This window comes from Carettochelys insculpta, chromosome 7, assembly GCF_033958435.1.
Source record: "Carettochelys insculpta isolate YL-2023 chromosome 7, ASM3395843v1, whole genome shotgun sequence".
Lineage (NCBI taxonomy): Eukaryota > Metazoa > Chordata > Testudines > Carettochelyidae > Carettochelys > Carettochelys insculpta.
Genome location: NC_134143.1, coordinates 66,295,716 through 66,318,536, shown reverse-complemented (window position 1 = coordinate 66,318,536; position 22,821 = coordinate 66,295,716). Strand labels below are relative to the sequence as shown.

At 43.0% G+C, this 22,821-nt stretch overlaps 1 protein-coding gene across 6 annotated transcripts in view; it reads left to right on the top strand.

Annotated features, from left to right (window-relative positions):
• Positions 1 to 10,934: 10,934 nt before the first annotated feature.
• Positions 10,935 to 22,821, top strand: part of PDCD4 (programmed cell death 4) — a 33,969-nt gene continuing 22,082 nt past the window's right edge. The window contains exons 1-5 of one of the 6 annotated variants that reach the window (XM_074999190.1): positions 10,935 to 11,055; positions 15,413 to 15,498; positions 15,837 to 15,944; positions 16,052 to 16,148; positions 16,645 to 16,749. In XM_074999190.1, coding sequence (XP_074855291.1) covers positions 16,710 to 16,749 — 40 coding nt within the window. In that variant the 5' untranslated portion in view covers positions 10,935 to 11,055; positions 15,413 to 15,498; positions 15,837 to 15,944; positions 16,052 to 16,148; positions 16,645 to 16,709. Of the gene's footprint in view, positions 11,056 to 15,412; positions 15,499 to 15,691; positions 15,945 to 16,051; positions 16,149 to 16,644; positions 16,750 to 22,821 lie in introns of all 6 variants that reach the window. The other 5 variants (XM_074999192.1, XM_074999188.1, XM_074999189.1 and 2 more) reach the window with 5 other exon arrangements.

Sequence of the window (22,821 nt, the reverse complement as noted above, 5' to 3'; positions counted from 1 at the left end):
TCCAGCTCATGATGCACAATTGGGTGGATCCAGCTGTGGTGTAGGTAAAGCAGGGGCCTGCAACTGTGGCTGAGGAAGATCTGAGATCACTGGGTTAAAAAAAAAACCTTCTCATTGTCCTCTCAGAGAAAGCAGCTCGCTGGGGCTGGTTTTCATTGATTATTTTGCTGGGGAGCTCAGAGTATATGTCGGGAGCTGTGCAATTTTAAAACCCCAAAGTGAATGGGATACATGGCAACAACAGGTGACAGGTGGAGCTCTGAGACCTGACTAAGCATGGGAGAGAGAACACAGTTACCCTTAAAGCCGTGACAGACAGCAGCCTGCAGCTCCCTGCTGTCCAGAGCTCCCACTTCCCAAGAGAGAAGGCGATCTTTGTAGTATCAACAGCTCTCATGATTTTATTGCGGGTCTTGTGATTGTTTCTGTATTTATTAAAACTCTAGCTCCTTGAATCAAGAGAGTGGCAGAAACTCTCAGCTTTCATTAAAAGCAATGTGGCTCTTTAAGGACTTTCATGGCTCCCAATACTGTAATTGCAAAGTAAGAAAAAAAAACCCTCTTGATCATGTTTGCTAAACAGTGAACATTTAAAAGCCCTAAAATGAACAACTCATATTTAAATAGCAAACCATATGTGATCTCAAAATGCTGGATAACTCCCCCTAGCATCCTCCAGAGAGAGAGAAGGTTCAGGAGTGAAAGTCAGGAAGACAGTGGTACAAACACACAGGTAAAATGTGAGGGAATAGAATATGTAAAAAGTTTGTGAACAACGTGAATGAAACGTATGACATTACAAATCAGTGTGTGTGCAATTCTTAAAACAGGGGTTACAAAAAGTATGGTTTGATGTTATTTATTAAGGACTGTGTTATATTCACAAGCATTGTGGCTCTTGAATTACTGATTTTTTTACCGAACTGCAAAAAAATGGCTCTTCTTGCTACTTTGGTTGCCTGAGGTAGTGATGTTTGAGCAGGCTGCAATAATGGCCTGTTTCATAGAACCTCCTGCATCTGGGTCTGATTGCAAACCCAGTATGTTACACCCACTCTGTACGCACTTTTTTCCATAGCCCCTAATGGCTGCTTTCATCTCTTCCTCCCATTATTAGCCCTGTGAGCAAGAAGCATATGCCTAAAGCTGCCAGCACAGTCCTTCAGAAACACTTCTCGCAAATCCAGCTGCACTGACCAGCCTGCTCCATGTTTCCGTATTTGCTGCTTTTTGTTGTGTCACCGGCACAGCTTGAGATTCCTGAGATGGACTTGGGATGAACCAAAACCCAGAAATGATTAGTACGGTTGTTTGTTCATAGCTTCTGCTGCATTCCAGGATCTTTGGGGATGAAAAGCAATACAGTAATGGAGTAAAGTAAACTCATCCCTCACTATACGAGCACATTTGGTTCCTGACTTTTTGCTCGTAGGCAAAAACTCATAAGAGGGACACTAAATTCCTACTAAAATACTTGTAAAAGTCTCTGATTGGTTCCAAGTGCTCGGCGTGGCAGCAGATGGCGCTGCTTTTGAAAGGTAAGTGACCCTGGGGTTGTGGGGGGTTAAAGACTGGGGGCAGTTTGGGACATGAGTAAGAGGGAGGGTTAAAACATGGTGGCGGGTTGGATCTGCAGGGGCTGGGTGGGGGGCATTCAGGCTGCTGCAGGTTGGATCTGTGGGGCTGGTGGGGGGGGTTAAGGCTGCAGTGGTTGGGGTGCATGGGGCTGGTGGGGGTATTAAATTTCGGCAGTTCGGGTGCATGGGGGCAGCAGGGAGGTTTAAATTTCAGCAGTTCCTGGTGTGCAGGGGCAGCAGGGGGTTTAAGTTTCAGTGGTTTGGGTGCAGAGGGGCGTCGGGGGGGGGTTAGGTTTCAGCGGTTTGGTGTCTGTGGGGCCGGTGGTGGGGAGGTGTCAGGCTGCAGCAGGTTTAAGATGCAGGGAGGGAGTAAGTCTGTTATTAGCAGGGGGAGCTCACTCATTGAGTGAACTAGGGGAGGTATGTGTGTCCCTCATTTAAGCGAGTACTCGTAAATAAAGTACTTGTTTAACAAGGGATGAGTGTATTTACATTAGTAATATGTCTTGACAATTATCGAGCAGCTTTTCATCCAAGGATTTCAAAGCACTTTGTGAACATCAGCTAATTTAGCTCCCCGGCACCGCACAAGGTATCATCCCCATTTAGCAGAGTGGAGCCAGGAGAGCAAAGAAGTGCAGAGACTTGCCTGAGGTTGCACAGTCAATGGCAGGAGTGGTGTGACCGAAGCCCAGAACTGCTGAGTTTTAAATCCCAAGCCTTAAACACTAGAACACACCACTTAAGATACTACTACTGGTTTATTTGTTGCATCTGCAGTGTGTGACTGGAGTGCAGAGCCAGGTTAAGCGCTCTGCCCCTTTGGCAGTGCAGCACAGACAGTGCAGACTCTATTCGGAGGGCAGCACAGCCTCACAAATTGCTCTAACTTCCAGCAGCTTTGCATTGTCTGTGGACAGCTCTGAATGACTGGAGAGCAGCGGACAGCAGCTACCCCTGGTGCCAACATGTCCTCTCCAAACCATGGCTATAGTCCTTATCTGGAGGCTGCTAAGGGTGGCAGGGAAGCAGGACAGATGTTCTAGGCTGGGGAACTCTCCAGAGAACTGGGCCAGTCCCTTTGCAATCTCCCTGTGAGTGGTGGATCTGGTCCAAAGTGTCCACAGAGAAAGCTTTGATGTAGCAGAGTGCTAAAGATGTATCTGGCCGTCAGTCTCTTGGCAGAACAACAGTATTTCTGGGGGGAGTTGGTTTTAAAACTGGTGGAAGGATGTTAGCCTAATTGAAAGAACAACCTTGAAAGTAGCATTTGCAGACAAAAAAGTCCTGTTTAAGTCATTTCCCACTCCTCTTTCGCTTTCTCCTCCATACCCTTAGAGTACACTTCAAAGTGCTGCTGTTACTGAATTGCTACAGCTGTGGTGAAAGGCACACTAGTCTGGGCCTGCCAGGAGCCTACAAGTTCAGTTGTAAATGTTAAATGATTTTGCTGTCTTTGCCAGCTGGGCTTTAGGGAGTTGCGTAAGCTGCCAAAAACCTATGAACTTGCAACACCCCATTTGAAAATTCAGCCATTCATATGCTGATAAATTCAGCATCTTTCATTACATTGTCTTGCCTACAAACTGTCAGTACAAGTCTGGGATGCTGAAAAAGAGAGAGACAGGGACACAGGGAAGGAGGAGAGATTAGAAGAGATTAAAGAGGAAGAGGTTGGAGAGATCAAAAAGGAGAAAAAAGGGAGACGGAGACATGCAAATGGGAATAAGATAGACAAGGTTCTTCTACCATCTACAGATTTCAGAATGCTATTTGGCCATGTTCCCATTGATTGGCTGGTATAAAATACCCTGAAGGGTGAACTATTAAGCAACTTTAAAGGTGACCTGCAAAGATATTTTGACAATGTAATGATATAGTCAAAAAAGGACAGAAAATTATTTTCCTCACACTGAAGCCGTATTTGCTGTTTGGTTTTTCTTTAGACATACTAGGAATGTCACATTTTGTTTTGCCTAGTTTTGCAGGAGAGCTCAGGGAGGTCTCATGTATTCTGGGAGCTTTCTTTCTGCTTAAGTTGTGTATGAGCGTAAATTTTAACATAGGCCTTCTTTTTCCCATGTGTTCATTAGGAGTTAGGGTTAAATGCCTGTTAATACCAAACACATCTACATTTTAAACATTTTGTCACCAGAATCCTCTCCATCTCAGTTCACCTTCCAGGTTCCTGTCGTTGTGATGGCTGCCATACTGGGAAACGAACTGACAACTTTCAGACACAAAAGCATCATTTCAAAACTGAAAGCAATTAAGCTAAAGAGACAAGATCTCAAGCTAAGAGCTGTAATGGCTCCATTTCTTTTGTGAAGGAGGCACAGAGTAGGGCATGTAACCAACACTCATTGGCAGGCTATGTCATGATTTCACTTGTTCACCACAGAGTCTTCCAGTTCAAACAAAGCCTAAATTTCTAATGTACTGCACAGAACAAACAAACAACAACAAACAAAAAAGGGAAAGGGAAAACCGAGCCCTTTATCTCTCTCCCTTTTAAAATTATAATACTGTTATAATACCGACAATCATAGAAAAGAATAGGAGGGCACAGCCCTGTGGAAGAAATGAATGCTTCTTTTCAAAGGTCATATATTCCAACCTCCCTCCAAGAAGTTCTAAGGGTTGCCTCACTAGTCAACAAGAACCCTTACTCATAGTGCATAAGGATACAAGGACAGATTGGAAAAAAATAAACAACAAATTGTCCGGGTGAATTCCTAGAGATGTAACAGAGATTGGGTGCTATGATTCTGGTAACATTCTTATCACAGAACCAACAATTAACAGTTTACACAGATTATTTTTTTGTTTGGAATACATTTGATTTGACACCTTCTGTCTCTTTCTCCCTAGAATAATCAACCAAACCTGCTGATGGTATGTAGATGACAAAGGTGACTTTTTTTTTCCAAATCTGTCAGTTGCTTCTTATTTGGTGTGACTGCCTACCAGATCGTATGGCTCTCTAGACAGGAAGAGACTTTGTCATCGTCGTCTCTCCATTCCAAATAGATCTAACTGGATTTTCGTGGGATGACTACAATCTCAGAATGTCAATTCCTTAAACAGTACTGATGAGTGAAAAAGTACAGCAATAAATAAACAGTTGTCCATAGAAATACAGAAACATGAAGTTTACATGCAGAACAACTGCAATTGGTGCATGATTCACTGGTTACATAACCCATTATATCATAGGCCCTCAGTCACTCACATTCTTCTTCTTCTTCTTCTTGTTAGGAAATAATCCAGCTAGTAATTATAAATGACTCCTGGAGGGCTTCTCCTGCAATAATCTAGAGTAAAAGAACAAATATCTTCACTAGGGTTCTACCAAATTCACAGCCTTGTAAAGTCATGGACCATGAAATCTGATGTTGTCTCATGAAATCTGGCCTTTTGTGTTCTTTTACCCTGTATGATACACATTTCATTGGGGACCCCAGAGTTTCTCAAATTGGAGATCTCGACCCAAAAGGGAGTTGCACAGTGATCACAAAGTTATTTTAAGAGGGTCACGGTATTGCCACTATTATTTCTGCATTGCTGCCTTCAGAGCCAGGCAACTGGAGAGCAGGAGTTGTAATGTTGTCCAGGTGTACAGCTCTGAAGGCAGCATCCCGACAGCTGCAGCTCAGAAGCGAAGGTGGTAATATGAACCCATGTTGCCCATACTTCTGTGCTGTTGGTTTCAGATCTTGGTGGCCAGAGGATGGCAGATGCTGACTAAGGGCCCAGCTCTGTAGGCAGCAGCTCAGAAGGATAGCAATACCATCCTTACTTCTGCATGGCTGCTGGTTAGCCTTGCCTTCAGACCTGCGCTCCTGGCCAACAGTCACCGCTCTCCAGCTGCCCAGTTCTGAAGGCAAGGCTACTGCCAGCAATGGTACAGAACTAAGGGTAGCAATACTGCAATCCCAATAAAATAACCTTGCAAACCCTCCACAACTCCTTTTTGGGTCATGACCCCTACAATTACAACACTGAAATTTCAGGTGTAAGTATCCAAAATCATGAAATTTATCATTTTAAAAATCATATGGTCTGGAAATTGACCAAAATGGACCATGAATTTGGAAGTGCCCTAATCATGAGACAAGGATGATGTGCTGTGTCAATGCTGTTGGCATTTGACTAAATTTACTTTTATGACATTCTTTATAGTCTAATCAGATCATTTGATTTTTCCTATATAGTTTACTAGCAGATTTAACCAGCATTACTCGGGTCCTTAACTCAATTAATTTTTTTAAATTAAAGGAAAAAATTACTATTATTATTATTATTTAAATGATTATATATTTTTAAAAATACAGTATTTGTATGAAGTTAATTTTTTGTGTTTTTAACATTAATTTTTATTTTGAATTTCATTAAAAAAGGATTGCTAAAATTTGTCCTTTTAATTTTTTATTAATTTTTAAAAAATGTGAATTCCATCAAGTGCATTTTTTCTTCATCGCTGTAAACTCCTATCATTCACTGAGTTTTAACAAAAAAGGGCAATAGTTAATTTGGTTTCCAAGAACATTTACTTCTGGCTTTCAAACCTCAAACATTGATATAGCTGTGCCAGAACAGCACTACTCCACCTTTCTCCATTTTATCACTTTGCTGCAAAGTTTATTGAGAGAAGCAATCCTGTTCCAAGTTCATCTTATTTTTCTGGGTCATTTTGGTTCAGTGTCTTTCAACATTTGCACAGATATGTCAGTTTTTAAGACTGCACTTGATCTGGTGAATAGTCTCAGAGAGATAGCCATGTTAGTCCCTATTTTTACAAAACAAAAAAAGCAGTTCCGTAGCACCTTAAACACTCAGTCCGTGTCTATACCGGCCCCTCCCTTTCGAAAGATGCATTTTAATGAGTGAGTCTGGAAGATGCTAATGAAGCACTGGCATGAATTTGCAGTGTCTCATTAGCATAATGGCAGCCACGTATGATCTGAAAGTGATGCTTTTGGAACGTATGCCACCTGTGTAGATGGGGGCCTTTCGAAAGGACTCCCCCCCACCGACTTCAAAAGCCCCTTTTCCTAAAACCTATTAGGGAGAAGGGACTTTCAAAGTCAGGAGGTCCTTTGCAAAAGCCCACATCTACATGGACGGCGGCGCTCCAAAAGCGGCACTTTCGAGTTGCGCATGGCCACCAGTATGCTAATGAAATGCTCCATACGCATGTCAGTGCCTCATTAGCATCTTTCAAATTCCCTCATTAACCTGCCCCTTTCAAAAGGGAGGGGCCAGTGTAGACGCAGACAAACAATATCACTTATTAGCTTTCGTGGGACAGACCCACTTCTTCAGATCTTGAGAATCCTGATAACTGGTACCTGGACTAAGAGAATTTAAAAGAAAAAGAGAAAAAATGAGATAAAAATTGATGAATCCACTGATAGGGCAGAAGGAAGTGGGAGGAAAAATGGGGGAAGAAAAACAGGTTTTGCAAGTGTCTATTAAGTTAAGTGGGATACTTCAGGCATTACAAGGACAATTTCCCCAGCTTTCCTATTCGCAGTGACTGCATGAAAGACCCAGGACAACATTAGGGTTTTTCATCCTTTAGCTACTCACAAATGGTTCAGTTCTAAATGACATTCCAGAATTCCTGATGCAATTTTACACAGCACTTCAAAGGATGCAATGGAAATGGGAGCAAAGGTGTTTTGGGTGCCTTTGACAAAACTCTTACTCTGCAGTTCCTCATTATTCGAGTCCAACCCTTCTCTGCACCTAATTTCAACCAAACTGTTGACTGCAGTGGGAAATACACTGTAAAGTTGCATTATATTAACTGAGGAGCTTGCAGATGCCAGTAACTGAATAAATCCAATTCGCAGCAAATGTCTAACGCAAGAGAGATCAATAAAAACAGAACTGAAATGGCGAGCGACAGCTCATAGCATTTCAATGCAACATAGTGGTTTCGGTTTTGCTGTCTACCCTGAATACATGTTGTATGTAGTTAGTTTCCATTTATTTTGGTCACTTGCTCAAGAGAGAAGTTGGGGTCAGGTGTTGAAGGGTTGCCAAGATGAAAAGCTCAAGCTTTTCATTTTCCTCACTGTCAGCAAATAAGCAGGAGTGTACAGCTATTGAGTGGCTAGCCTTACTTGATAGGTCTTAGAGAGAGTAGTCACAGGCTGTTTCTACACAGGCCACTTTCTTTGAAAGTGGCATGGTAATATGCGGCCTAAAACAGGCTAATGAGGTGTGGATGCAAATTCCCCGTGCCTCATTAGCATTATGTCATGTGATTTGGAGTCCAGAAGACCATTCTTCCGGACTCCAAAACGCCGTGTAGAAGCGCGGCCCCAGGGGAGCTTCTGGAAGGAAGTCCTTCTTCCAGAGGCCCCTTCTTCCCGAAAATGTTTGGGAAGAAGGGGCCTCCGGAAGAAGCACTTCCTTCCGAAAGACCCCCCGGGACTGCACTTCTAAATGGCGTTTTGGAGTCCGGAAGAACGGTCTTCTGGACTCCAGATCACGTGACTGTATGCTAATGAGGCACAGGGAATTTGCATCCATGCCTTATTAGCATATTTTGGGCTGCGTATTACCATGCCACTTTCAAAGAAAGTGGCCTGTGTAGAAACGGCCACAGAGAAGTAGCCATGTTAGTCTGTATATTCACAAAATGAAAAAGCAGTTGTGTACCACTTTAAGGACTAACAAAATAATTTAGTACGTGATGAGCTTTCATGGGACAGACTGACTTCTTCGGGTCTGGAAAATTCTGATAAATGAAAACTGAGATGAAGGGAATTTAACAAAAAGATAGAAAAAAATGAAATAAAAACTGGCAAATCAGATAGTTAGGACAGAAGGAGGGAGGGGAGAGGGTGAAGAAAATTACTTATTGCAATTTTAAGTTAAGTGGGCTGCCTAGGATCACAACGAATATCAAAGAAGGATAAACTGTCTTTGTAATGTGTAAGGTAATTGATATCTCTGTTGAGACCGAGGTGTAAAGTATCAAACTTGAGACGAATGTCTCCTTTAGTAATCTGGTGTTTTAAGTCTCTTTGTTTTAGAATGCAACTTTTTAACTTATGAATGCTCAGTTTTCATTTATCAGAATTTTCCAGCTCTGAGGAAGTAGGTCTGTCCCATGAAAGCTCATCACTTAATATTATCTTAGTCTTTAAAGTGCTACAGGACTGCTTTTGTGTTTTGGTAGGTCTTGTGATTTAACTGGCACGGGACCCATTCATCTTCCTTCCCACGTCTGGGTTCTGTATATATTGTGTTTTACATATGACATTCTGCCTCCCCCAGCCACTTCCTCCCTTTCTACTCAAGATGTATTCACTGTCTCACACTCTGGGTTCAGCAGGCTTTAATCTAAACTAAACTGGTCGCAAGTATCACAGGGGTAGCTGTGCAGTTTGCATCTACAAAAACAACAGGAAGTTCTGTGGCACCTTAAAGATTAATAGATTTATTTGGGCATAAGCTTCTGTGGGTAAAACCTTCTTCATCGGCTAAATTGAAGTGGAAATACAGAGGTAGGCATATACACATGCACTAGTATATGAAAAGAAGGGAGATACTTATCAAGCATAGGACCAGCGTCAATGAGGCCAGCTCTGGATGTATGTGGACTGAAAAAGGATTTAGAATGGTTATTTCACTACAGTTTCTCCTCGTGGTATTCACACTTCTCCATCAGTTTGCTGGGAGTAATCCACATCAACCCTAGCTGAATTGGCTGTGTTTATATATCTAGATCTATATCTCCCTCCGTTTTCTATTTTGATGCATTTGATGATGTGTGTTTTACCCATAAAAGCTTATACCCAAATATATTTGTTAGATTTTAAGGTGTCACAGGAGTTCTTGTTGCTTCTAAATTGGTCTGTCTGTTTGAGGTCTATGCACCTCCCTGTGTAATGTCACGTTAGCTCTAATAATCCTCTTAAATAGGCTGGGAAATCAGGATATAATGCTAAGGCACAACCTTACTATTGGATGAGGGAAGCAGCAAACCAAGTATCCACCATAGTCCTCAATGGGGTGATAGATGGAGAATCAGTAATTTAACCTGCATGAGACCCAGGCTTTACCTAGAACGGGGTTCCATATGCATATGTGATAGCAACCCCCAGAAGTACTGTGCACTATGCAGCTGCATAGATCACATAGGCTGCCTTAAAACCACTTTTATTCATTCTGCTGGGCTAAACTAAGGATGGGGGAAAAGAGCATAGGATGCATTAACTCACTGTGATATTAACTCACTGTACCACGATGGTGGGGGTTTTTCTCTGGCTTAACAGCAGGAATCTTTCCCTAAGTTTTCCTACTATGTCACATTAAATTTCCTCTTGTTTATAGTGAGAAATACTATATTTTTTAATGATCTCCAGTGACTGCAACACCCACTCTATGGCCTCTTGACTTGTATTTTTTCTTGCATGTATTTAAGGTTGTCACCTAATCAGGTTTTTCCAGGAGCTAGCTGTCCTGTGAAATCTGCAAGGGTGCTCAATGCACACTGCCTGTTGTCCAGTTTTATAGGCTCAGCATCATCCCAGATATTCTGTTCTTTTTTTCTTATGTGTAATAGATGATAGGGCATCTGTGCCATGGGCCACAAACATTTATGGGAGTGGAAAATGATTATTCCTCTGCTTTAGATCCCAGTGGATAAGGCTCTTTCAGAAAGCAACTGGCTTTCTCTCTATCCCTGTGAGAACACTGGCCCCCAGACATTTATGGGACTGAGTTTTACAGTGGATGACCAAACCACCAATTGCTGGCTGATGGGGCAATGAATGCTCTTCCAAAGGGGTGGGAGGATGGCAGACTGTGTGTGATTTTAACCACTGATAGCTGACAGAACGCTGGTTGAGTGCTACTGCAGCTACCCCGGAGAGATTTAAACCATGCCCGGCTGATTAGCACAGCACCCACAACTTCTACCGCTGGTGCGCATTTGCACATGCCTTGCTGCACGTAAAAATTTATTCCACACATGGATGGGGAAAAAAATCCACACAGTGGTGGGATGAGAGCCCAAGGTGCCCCGGGCCCCATAGCTTTGCACTTCTCCTCTTCAGAGGCCTGGAGAGTTTGTTCATTCCCCCCCGCCCCATATCCTGGGCAAAAAGTGATGTTTGACCCTTCTTCCCCAGTAGTCTGTATCCTCCCCCCCCCCACCACAGTGGTGCCTTCCCCGTAGGACATACCCACTTCCGAGCGGATGGTGTCGCCCTCCCTCCTTGGCGGTTGAGTGCACGCCTTCTCTTCCGCCCCTTGCCCACCCCCTCGCCCTCTGATTGGCTGGGGTGGGTGGAGCGAGCCGGCCAATCCGCGGCGGGGGCTCGTGGCGGTGTCGCTGGGCAGAAGAAAACAAAAACAAACAGGGCAGCGAAGCGGGCAGCGCGCGCCGCGCGGCTGTGGCTGTGGGCAGCGCGCGGCGGGGACGGGGCGGCTCCGAGGAGCGCTGCCGCTGCCTACGGTAATGGGAACCCCACGCCCCCACTCGAGGCCCCAGGGAGTCTCCCCGGGGAAAGGGGCGTCGCGGGCTCTTGGCCTGTTGGGAAGTCGCCACAGCCAGGCGGGGCCGGGCTCCTCGCCCCTCAGCAGAAGAGCGCCCACCTGCTGGCGGGGGGGGAATCCTTGGTCTCCTCCCACACCTGCAGGGGGCGGGGTCCTCGGTCCCCTTGCAGCCCCCCACCTGCGGCAGAGAGGGGGCGGGGTCCTCGGTCCCCTTGCAGCCCCCCACCTGCGGCAGAGAGGGGGCGGGGTCCTTGGTCTCCCCATACCCACACCCACACCCGCAGGAGAGAGGGCATGGGGTCCTTGGTCTTCTCCCCCACTGGTGGGGCGGGGTCCATGGTCTCCTCCCAACCCCCCCACACCTGCAGGAGAAGGGGGGGATTATCGGTCTCCCCACCACACAGGTGCAGAGAGGGAAGGGTGGGGCCCTTGGTCCCCCCCTGCACACCTGCAGGAGAGATGGGGGTGGGGTCTTTGGGGGTTCCCTCTGTTTGCAGGGTTGGGGGATGGTCCTTGGTGGTCCCACCCCCATAGGGAGAGGAGGTGAGTTCTTAATACCCCTTGCTGTAGCTGTCTTCTAGTAGGCAGGATGATGATGGTGAGGGATATTTTCCTCTCCCCTGTCCTTTTTATTTCAGGATCCTAATCCCTTTCTTCTGTCCCTCAGTTAAGAACCCCTGGAGAGAAGTGGGTTCCTTATTGGAGCCTGTGGTGGTCTTCATAAAGATAGAGTCATTTGCATTGGCCGGAAATGGTGATTCCCCCAGCACTGGTTCCCCACTCCAGTTTGGTTGGGAGAGGATGTGGTGACAGTTATGCTGTGCCCAAACATCACTAGGATTGAATTGGTTAGTGGGGATAAGGGAGCCTGGTTTTTACTGCTCTATAAGAGACCTGTTGGTTTCTAGTTTGAGGGTTAATAACTTGGTTCGGATTTATAGTTTGACCCCACCAAGGTATAAAGTCACTTTCTTTTCTTATAAAGGCTGAGCTGACTGCTGCACAACAAAACTAACCCCCCACATCTATATTAAAACCACTTCCATTATTTCTGATACTTTAAAGTGTGCACTTCAAGATTTTTGTGTGGGAGGTGGATTTGTATATGTTTAATTGTAACATTTGAGGTCTTTTCTGAATAATTTAATATTTAAGCTGTTTATAAACTCTTTTGTGTAAAACTAGCACTCTGTCCAATAAGTGTATGTATTTGTAAGCATCAGGTAGAAACTGATCCTTTTACTGTGCTATGGTGAGTAGCAAATGGCCACAAAAAATTCTGCTGTAACACTGTTTTTCCAAGTCTGTAACCTTGACATAGGAACGTTTCAAGATGTAAGTTTTCTTGCTTGGTCTCTGCTTAAAGGGAGAGAGAAATCCAGGATGTTTAAGCAAGATTTATCTGATAAAATTTAAAAAAACAATCATAGCAAAATAGCTGAAGTTTAATATGGGATATGGCAGTAAGGATTAGAACCTTTACTTGAAGTTGGGGGAAGGAGGAAATATAGTTCTAGAAGCGATTGCCATACCAAACAAGGTCAAAGAAGACTTTCAATCTAGAAATTTCTAAGAGTTTTACAGACTTCAGGAAACTCTCCAGCACAATGAATACTATGATCCTTGATTGATGCTACCATAATATAAGCAGTTTAAAAAACCTGTTGGTAAACACTTGTCAGTTTCCTCTCCAAAGAGATTTTACAAGCCCGGTCCTTGGGTCTATCAATGTATTGGCAGTCCATTCTAAGAAAATTGTCACAGAGAGTAAGCCAGTTTAGCTTCAGATACATCAACCAGCAATGACACTGGTAATGAGGAAATCTGTGACATTTGGATCCATAGTCCATGAATGTAATACCTTCTCTTGGTGCTGAGGTCTCATCTCTTCCACTGTGGGAGTGCTGGTGTTCTCAGGATGACTTGGGTTTTTTAAGGAACTAACCTTTGTAGATATTGGAAGTAATCCATGTAACTGAAGAAATGAGGCCGACACAGGTGCTTCCCCCATGCAGGACTCTTACTTGGCTCTGAGGAAGCTAGTAGTGTAATAAGTTGTAGAGCTGTCTTCAGCAGTCTCCTAAACCTTGAACAAGTCTCTGCTTCAAGAATATTTTGGGGTTGCCTTCAAACATAAATTGAGATATTGGAATTTTAGCACTTACTTTTCAGGTCTCAGGTGGCATCAGTCTCATGAGTATATGTGCAAAAATAACCCTTTCGAACCACAGCCACATAGTACTTCAAATAATGGGTCAGACCAGACAGGGTCTCCAGCTTCATAGGCCTGCAATCCCCTTCTGACAACAAAAGTTACTGCCTGACCCCAAGAGGGAGGACTGAGGCTTGAACCTGGGTAGTGGGAGGGAGAGGATGTCAAGCCTTTCAAAGCCCTGCAACCCAGGCAGTGGGGGTGTCAAAGCCCCAGTGTTTCAGCCCCAGGCTGGGAGCCTGTAACCTGAGGCCCCTGACCAGGGGTGAAGCCCTTGGGCTTTCGCTCTGGCCTTGGACCAGCAAGTCTAAGACAGCCTTGATGACCCCCTTAAAATGAGGTTGTGACTCATAGTTTGAGAACTGCTGTAACAGGTTATTAATACTTACATAATGTTGAGATGTATTACTTTGTCTCTGCATTACAGTTCTTGTCTCTGTTAAGGCACACTGAATGGATTGTGTGTGTCTGAGTGTTAACTCTTGAATGTCCAGTGTGTTTTGTTTCCTTAAGTATGTTCACAATATATCAAGTGACCCTGGAAAAATACTATCTTGCTGTTGGTTCCATCTTTTTCTCAGTAGTCGTATCTGCTTAGTCTATTGGTCGAGCAGAGAGTATCATTGCTGTGGAACAGAGAGGTGTGGAATTGGAATAAGGAGTAAGGGGATTTTGAAGTCGGGGTGTTCTTCTGAAGTGCTGGCCTCCACACGGCACTTTCACTTTTGAAATGACTGCATTTTGAAGGCCACATCTCGTGGGAGTATGCAGATGGGGCATGGAATATTTAAATCCCCGCCTCATCTGCAGTTTCAATCCTGCAGATTTACATACCCCCTCCAAAAGGGAGAGGGTGTAGCCATAGCCCATGATGCCGATATGTCTCTTGTACAGATGTAGTAGATAAATAAAACAGATTTTTAATTAGTCTTAAATCTGATGCTGAATACTAGCATTAAAAAGTTCAAGCAATCCCCTAAATTTTACAGATTTTAAAAACAGCAGCCTGGTTTAGAGGAGTAGTGAAGGTGCTATTAACAATAAAAATATGCAGGTTGGAGAAGGGAGAAGCTGACAGTAACAAATATAAACCAGAAGATGGGAAGGGTAGAAAACTGGTATGAGTTGCAAAACGACGCAAGGAAAACGCTATGGCAAACAGTGTCAAGTGCAATAATTTTATATAGAGCATTTTGATTAAATTAGGAACAAAAAGAGTACTGACAATGGTATTGGTCTATATAACTAGGAGGAAATGCTATAATTAGTTGTAATAATGCAGGAAAGGTAGAAGAGTTCAGTAAATATTGGTGTTCTGTATACGAGGAGAAAACAGATGATGCAGTTACATCTTGTGATTATAATTCTTCTCATCCCATTAGTATCTCTAGACAACCTTAAGCAGGAGTTACTAAATGTAAACACTTTGAACTGAGCAGGTTGAAATAACTTTTATCCCAGGGATTTAAGAGCTGTTTATGGAGCTTGCTAGACCATTAATATGGATTTTCAATGAGTCTTGGAGCACTGGGGAAGCTCCAGAAGACTGTAAGAGAGCTAACATTGTGCCAGTTTTTAAAAAGATAATACGTCAACATAAATATATTTAGATTTCTTTAAGGTCTTTGCATTGGTCCCCCATTACATTTTGATTTTAAAACTAGAACCATGTAAAACTAACATGGCACATCTTAACTCAGGTGAGCAATATTTTTTGGTAGAATGGGGGATACTCCAGGAGTTTGATAAGTGGTCAAGAGCTGTATTTTTCCCTAGATATTAATGGAGGAGGCACACAATCTGGGTCAGAGGGCATGACCTGTAAAGCTGATGTGTGCAGGCACCTATGTTGTTAGTGTTCATAGTCTGAGGTGGTGCTCTGAACCTGAGAGTCATGACTCTTTAAGGAATGTAACAGACAGGTGTCCTTTCAGATTTTTTAAATAGAATTAGATTTGCGGAAGGTCCTATATGGGGAAAAAGTCCTCCTTGCTGGTAGTTTATTATAATATAGCAATGTTAAAATTACTTTTCCTCACTCTGGTGTTTTCTTTGCAGTCACTTTATTACTACAAAATCATTATATTTTCCTTTCCTTTTAAAGGAGAAACATATTTGTAATGGAACCTTCTACTAGAAAGAATATTAACCTCTTAAGCTAGTCAGATGATTTTGATTCCCCTTCCTGAGGTGAGTAGTATGAGAACACTCGTAGTGCTTCAGAACACTTAGTTTAAATTATTGAAGTAATGCTGCAAGAAAGACACACAAATGAAGAATTGGACTGCATGGGGGTGGGGGGAGAACCCTGTGTTATTCGAGGTTAATTGTTTGAAATGAGTGTGATATGAGACATTTGAATAATATGTGCAAATTGTTGTAGAAACAAGATTTGCACCTTCAACTGCTGATTGTTCATCACTTGTAGTATGTAAGTCTGTACCAGGCAAGTGAACTAGAAGAGAAGTGGTGTGGGTTGATGTCATCTAGTGTCTCAAACTTACCACTCAACAATAAAGTATTTGCAGGAAGCAACAAGTGAAACGGGGAAAGAAGAGCCATTGAAATCTCATGGGAGAACTATAGTTGCCAGGAGTATTCACAAGACTACAAAGTGATTCATGAAAACTTTGGAGGTAAGAGTGAGAGTGATAAATGATTAAGCCAGTATATTTTTGTGTACTGCCCATCTGATTCACTTGCATATTGTGATCTTACTGACTGAAATCTTTTTTTAAAAAAGAGTGAGGTGGATGGTGCCATCCCTTTCAGAATGGAGTCATAAAGATGCTGTAGACCCACATATGGCTATCTGTGTGGGCAGGAGAGTAAAAATACTGGTATAAGTCACTTTTACATTGGTATAACTATGCTTGCCTTAGAACTTTTATTAGTACAACTACTAACAAAAAAAACCATAGCCCCTAACTGATTTATGTTTTGTTTTTGTTTTGTTTTTGAAATCAAAGTATACTGGTAAAGCTTTTAAGCTTTACTTGATCTTAGTTTTGGTGTCATGTTTCTTTGCTGTTATCTGTGCTGTTTATCAGTGGTACTTTGTGTTACATTTTCACTGTCCCATTTTCACAAGTACCAGCAGGTTATTGTACCTTTAACAACACCCCCCTGCAAAATGTCAGTTATTCATAATACTTGAATTTGAATGGAAAAGAATCTTGACTAGGTGAAAGACTAATACTCTAACTCAGTTAGACTTTGGCCAACTGGAAAACATCAGATGTATTTCTGTGCTCAGTGTAATTGCATTTGCAGTCTTTTCTGATAAGCATCACAGGTGTGTGGGCTTTAATTTCCTTTTTTCCTCTCTCTTTTTAGGCCTGAGAGGAAAGCATTAAGATTTCCATTTACTGTCAGTTCACTTGAATTGCAATTAAACAACTATGGAAGTAGAAAATGAGCAGATATATATTAACTCAACAGGTATATAATGTCTTCAGTTTTTGTATTTTAAACTATTGTATAGTTGACAATGGAATTTCTTTAATAACACTGTAGTGGTTTTTTAATGTATTTTAAGAGCTTCACAATAAACTTGGAGAAATAAGCTATTTAGAAACAGTTCTACTAATTTATAAGAAACATACATTAGGCAGCAGATGTAAAAGTTGGAAGTCTGTTCTTGTTGTTTGGTTTATTTATTCAACATCCCAAGTGGTTTGGTTGATGAGAATATTAAATGATGGTGTCTTTGAAGTTGTCATAGTCTGTTCATAATTACCGTCATGGCGACTAGTTGTGAAGTCACAAAAACAAGTGTGACTTTAAGTCAAGATTAAACAAGAGTAAATAAACTTCTTAGGAGCAGAGGTTTTTGCTTTCATTTACATGTTGCTAGAATTAAAAGCTGAGGAAGTGAATAATAAAAACATACAAATAGCCATACTGAGTCAGACCAGTGGTCCACCTTAAGAACAGACATACTTGGTTAGATTAAAGGTCTGTCTAGCTCAGTATCCTGTCTTCCGACACTGGCCAACACCAGGTGCCCATGAAGGAATGAACAGGTAATTATCAAGTCCGTCCAGCCTCTGTTGCCCATTCTCAGCTTCTGAGAGATGAGAGCAAGGACCCTATCCTGACTAATAGCCATTGAAGGACCTATCCTCCATGAATTTATCTAGTTCTTTTTTGAACTGTATTGTCTTGGCCTTCACAACATTTCTGGCAAAGAGTTCCCCAGGTTGACTGTGCACTGTGTGAAGAAGTACTCCCTTTTGTTTGTTTTAAACCTGCTACATGTTAACTTCATTTGTTGACTCATCATTCTTGTGTTATGGGAAGGAGTAAATATTTCTTCTTTATTCACTTTCTCCATACCAGTCATAAGTATTAGAGACCTCTGTCACCAGCTCCTCCTTAGCAGTTTGTTTTTCCAGGTTTGTAAGTCCCAGTCTGACTAATGTATTTTTATGTGGCAGCTGTCCCATACTCTTAATCATTTTTGTTGTCCTTTTCTGAATCTCTTATGTCTTATTCTCTATCCCTTTCTTAATGATTCCCAATGTTCAGTTTTGTGTTTTTGATTGCCATTGCACATTGAGTGAATGTTTCCAGCAAACTGTCCACAGTTACATCAAGATCTCTCTCTTGAGTGGTAACAGCTAATTTAGCCCCCATCATTTTATAAATATAGTTGGAATTATGTTTTCCTGTATGCATTACTTTGCCTTTACTGACATTGAATTTCATCTGCCATTTTGTTGTCTGATCAACTGTGCCACAAGACTACTTGTTCTCTGAGATCCTTTTGAAGCTGTTCATGGTCTACTTCAGATTTATTATCTTGAGCAGTTTTGCATCATCTGCAAATTTTGCCACTACATTGTTTATTCGATCCTTTATTACTATATTGAGTAGAATTGGTTCCAGTAAAGACCACTGGGGTCAGTGGTGCAGACATCTGCCGCAGGCCCTGGGGATGGTGTGTGTGGGGTGGGGGAGGGGAGTAGCTCTGCACTCTTGAAGGAGTAGGGCAGAAGGACTGGAGTCTGTCATTTGGTCCTCAGTGCCACCCAGACCATGTATTTGCTTGCCTCCCTGCTCCCCCACTGCTGGTACAGCAATTCAGAGGGGCCCAAACCAGCAGTTTCTAGAGCTCTTTGAAACATTAGGCCTGAGGGAAAAACGGGCCCTCTCTCCCCGCCAGCCCTGTGTTGGCAGCCCTGCCTGGGGTATGCTGTGAATTACATCTCTGCATTTCGAAAACCGATCATTTATTTCTGCCCTTTGTTTCATATCTTTGTATCCTGTTCTTTTGTGAAGTGAGTTATGCTTTCAGCCTTCACTACATCTCTTGGCAATGGCTACCACAGGCTGACTGTGCCTAGTGTGAAGAAGTACTTTCTTTTGTTTTTAAACCTGCTGTCTTTCAGTTTCTTTGGGTGTGCTCTGGTTCTTATGTTACATGAAGGGGTAAATAACACTATTTAATTCACTTTTACTGCACTAGTTGTGATTTTACAATCCTCTGTCATATTCCCTCCCCATTATCTCTTTTCTGAACAGAACAGTTCCGGTGGTTTTAATTTCTCCTCATATTACTCCTGAGAGAATTCTGCCCCTCCCCCATACAAATTTTAAAATTCTGCATGGTTTATTGGTCAGAGTAACAAAGTATAATTGTGCTAGTTTCAGTTAGTTTGGTAATTTATTTCAAAATGCCTCTGTCAATCAATATGTCAGAGTAAATACGTCTGTGACAATACAAAGTTTCAGAAAGTAATTTTAACATATTCACACAGAACTTTGACTCACAATTCAAATTACTATTCAAATACTGAGCCCACTACTCAGTGGGGAGGGAGAAACAATATCAGGAAACTTGGAAATGGCTGGGGTGTGTAATGACTTCTTTGTTTCAGTCTTCACCAAGAAATCTGATGCAGAAATGCCTAACATGGTGAATGCTAGTGGGAGGAGGAAGGTTTAAAGGTTAAAATACAGAAAGAACAAGTTAAAAATCACTTAGAAAAATTAGCTGTCTGCAAGTCACCAGGGCCCAATGAAAGGCACACTAGAATACTTAAGAAGCTAATAGAGGAGTTATCGGAACCTTTAGCTATTATCTTTGAGAAGTCCTGGAAGCCTGGAGAGACTCTAGAAGCCTGGAAAAGGACAAATATAGTGCTCATCTATAAAAAAGAGGAAAAAGAACAACCCAGGAAATCAGTTTAACTTCTGTGCTGGGAAAGATAATGGAGCAAGTAATTAAGGAATTCATCTGAAAACAATTGGAAGAAAGTAAGGTAACAGCCATCATGGGTTTTTAAAGAACAGATCATGCCAGACCAATCTGATAGCTTTCTTTGACAGGATAACAAGCCTTGTGGATAAGGGAGAAGCGGTGGATGTGGTATACCTAGACTTTAATAAGGCATTTAATGATCTTCTTTATCAATAAACTAGAAAAATACAATGTAGATGGGGCTGCTATATAAGGTGGGTACATAACTGGTTGGATAACCATTCTCAGAGGGTAGTTATTAATAGTTTGCAGTCCTGCTGGAAGGGCATAACAAGTAGGGTTCTGCAGGGGTCTGTTTTGGTTCTGGTTCTGTTCGGTATCTTTTTTTTCAACTATTTTGATATTGGCACAGAATACAGATGATATCAAACTGGGAGGGGTTGCAGCTACTTCGGTGGACAGGGTCAGAATTCAAAATGATCTGGACAAACTGGAGAAATGATCTGAGGTAAAGAGAATGAAGTTTAATAAGGATAAATGCAAAGTACTCCACTTGGAAAGGAACAGTCAGCTTCATACATACAAAATGGGAAGCGACTGTCTGGAGAAGAGTACTGCAGAAAGGGATTTAGGGGTCATAGTGGACCACAAGCTAAACATGAGTCAACAGTGTGATGCTGTTGCAAAAAAAGCAAGCACGATTCTGGGATGCATTAACAGGACTGTTGAGAGCAGCACATGGGAAGTCATTCTTCTGCTGTACTAAGCACTCCTTAGGCCTCAGTTGGGTTATTGTGTTCAGTTTTCAGCATCATATTTCAAAAAAGATTTGGAGAAGGTCCAGAGAAGAGCAACAAGAGTGATTAAAGGTCTAGAGAACATGAGCTATGAGGAAAAACTGAAAGAACTGGGCTTGTTTAGTTTAGAAAAGAGGAGACTTAGAAGGGTTTTCAAGTACCTAAAAGAGGGTTACAAGGGGGAGGGAGAAAAATTGTTCTCCTTGGCCTCTGAGGATAGGACAAGGAGCAATGGGCTTAAACTGCAGGAATGGAGGTTTAGGTTGGACAGTAGTCCAATGCTTAACCACCCTGACAGTTAGGAAGTTTTTCCTAAATTGCTGTAGGAGGCTGAGGAATCTCCATACCTGGAGCTATTGAAGAACATACTAGAGAGACACCTATCAGGGATGGTCCCAAACTTTTCAGCCTCATGTCCCCCTTTTGATTTTTGAGAAACCTTTACACCCCCCCCCCCCAACTCTTCTTTACCATCATCCAAACTCCCCTTGTAACAAAATATTCAGCTTGTAATTTAATATAAGCACAAACTTGATATAAAAATATTATTTAAAATTAAAAATAAGCACAAATAGTTTTCCTTGGTCCCTTGCAGGTGCCTGATGCAGCCCCAGCTGGCCAGCTGCCTGAGCCCCGTTCCAGCCGCCAGAGCTGCCTGCGTGACCTACCTGCCCGACCAAGCCTTGTGCTGCCAGGGTGGGCCAGCCATGAGGGCCAGCTGCCTGAGCTGCACTGCAGGGGCCAGCCACCTGTCCACCAGTTGCCTGACCCTCATGCTGCCCAGGCTAGCTGCCTGCCCACCAGCTGCCCCAGCTGCCCAAGCCCCATGAGCTGTGAGCTGAACACCCAAGCCCCTCCCCTGAACCAGGCACCCCCAGATGCCTGCTTTTACCCCATCCCCCTCCCTCAAACCAGGCACCTCCAGCCCCCCATCTAGCCCCATCCTCCTCCTCCCTTGCTCCCAGTGCACACTCCCTTTGTTGCAAGCAGCTAGCTCCATGTGGGTCTTCGCCAACTGCTTGCTTTTTATAATGGCTGCACTGGGTCACCCACGTAAAATGGCAGGGGCTGAGAGCCAGAAGCAAAGGCTGGCTCTTTCTAGGGGTAGAGGGAATGATGGGGGGTGGGGGAGTTGGGCCACCTCATGCCCCCCCCCCCCATTTGGGAAACCATGGTCTAGATGGTGCTTGGTTCTGCCTTGAGGGCAGGAGACTGGACTCAGTGACCTCTTGAAGTCCCTTCCAGTTCTAGTGTTCTATGAACTACAGTACGGAAATGTATTTCTTACAGTCCTTGGAAGCAGTGCAGAGACTTGGGGGGCAGGGAGGTAATTGCTAGGAAGGAACCTGGGAGTGAAAGTGGAGGGGGTGGGTGAGAGAAATATGGAACAGGTTTTTTGGAGGGAGAAGGTGGGGCTTCAGTAGGGATGGTTAGGGAGTTGGCAAGACTTCTACATGCAGAGTCTGGCTGTCTGACCTGTAGCCTCTCCCATTTACTCAGGCACATGTGCTTCTGTTCCCATATGGCCCAGCACCTCCCTCCCATTCAGCTTTGGCTCAGTGCTGTTCTTCAGTAGTTCCTGTGCCCTCATGTCAGTCTTTTCCCACCAGTAGCTCAGTTTGCTTTGCTCAGTCCCCCTGCCATTCCCATGTGTTGTCTCCTCACCTGGGCTCTCCCTTCTCCATGGCTGGCTGCTCAGGCTTATGAGCTGGCTGCTCTCTTCTAATGCCATTGCATCCCCTGGTGGATTGAAGTGTAATTGCAATGACTCTCTGCCAAAGTGTATTTTCAGTAGACTGGGCATCCATGGGGTGGAGAATTCTGAATGTATGCAGAGAGACAGAATTCCCTCCAAGAGTATCATAGGGAAGCAGTTCCATACCCCTAGCTTTTTTTGTTCCCTTTCTCTGTGCCTCTTCCATTTCTGATAAATCTGATGGGGCTGTCAGAACTGTGTGCCATATTTGAGATGTGGCCATATTATGGTTTCATATTATGACAATATTTTTTGCCTTACTATCTTTCTATCCTTTGCCTAGTGTTTCCTAACATTCAGTTCACTTTTGTTTGGCAGCCACTAACCATACATTTTCAGAGTACTGTATGTGATCACTCCAGTCTTTGAGTGGTAACAGCAGGTTTAGACCATTTCATTTTATATGTATAGTTGAGATAGTTTTCCAATGTGCAGTACTTTACATTTAGCAACATTGAATTTCATCTGCCATTTTGTTGCTGATAACTCCTAGCGAAGTCCAAAGCTGACCATGATCTTGAGTATACACATACATACAAATTTTGCCACTTACCTATTCTCCCTGTTTTCCACATAATTTATGAATATGTTGAACAGCATTGATCCTGTTACCAGTCTTCAGGGGACCTCACTGCTTACCCTTCTCCACTGTGAAAAATTACTATTTATTCCTACGCTTTGTTTTCTATCTTTTTTTTTTTTTTTAAATAGTTACTGGTCCATGAGAGGAACTTCCATCCTATTCCATTACTGCT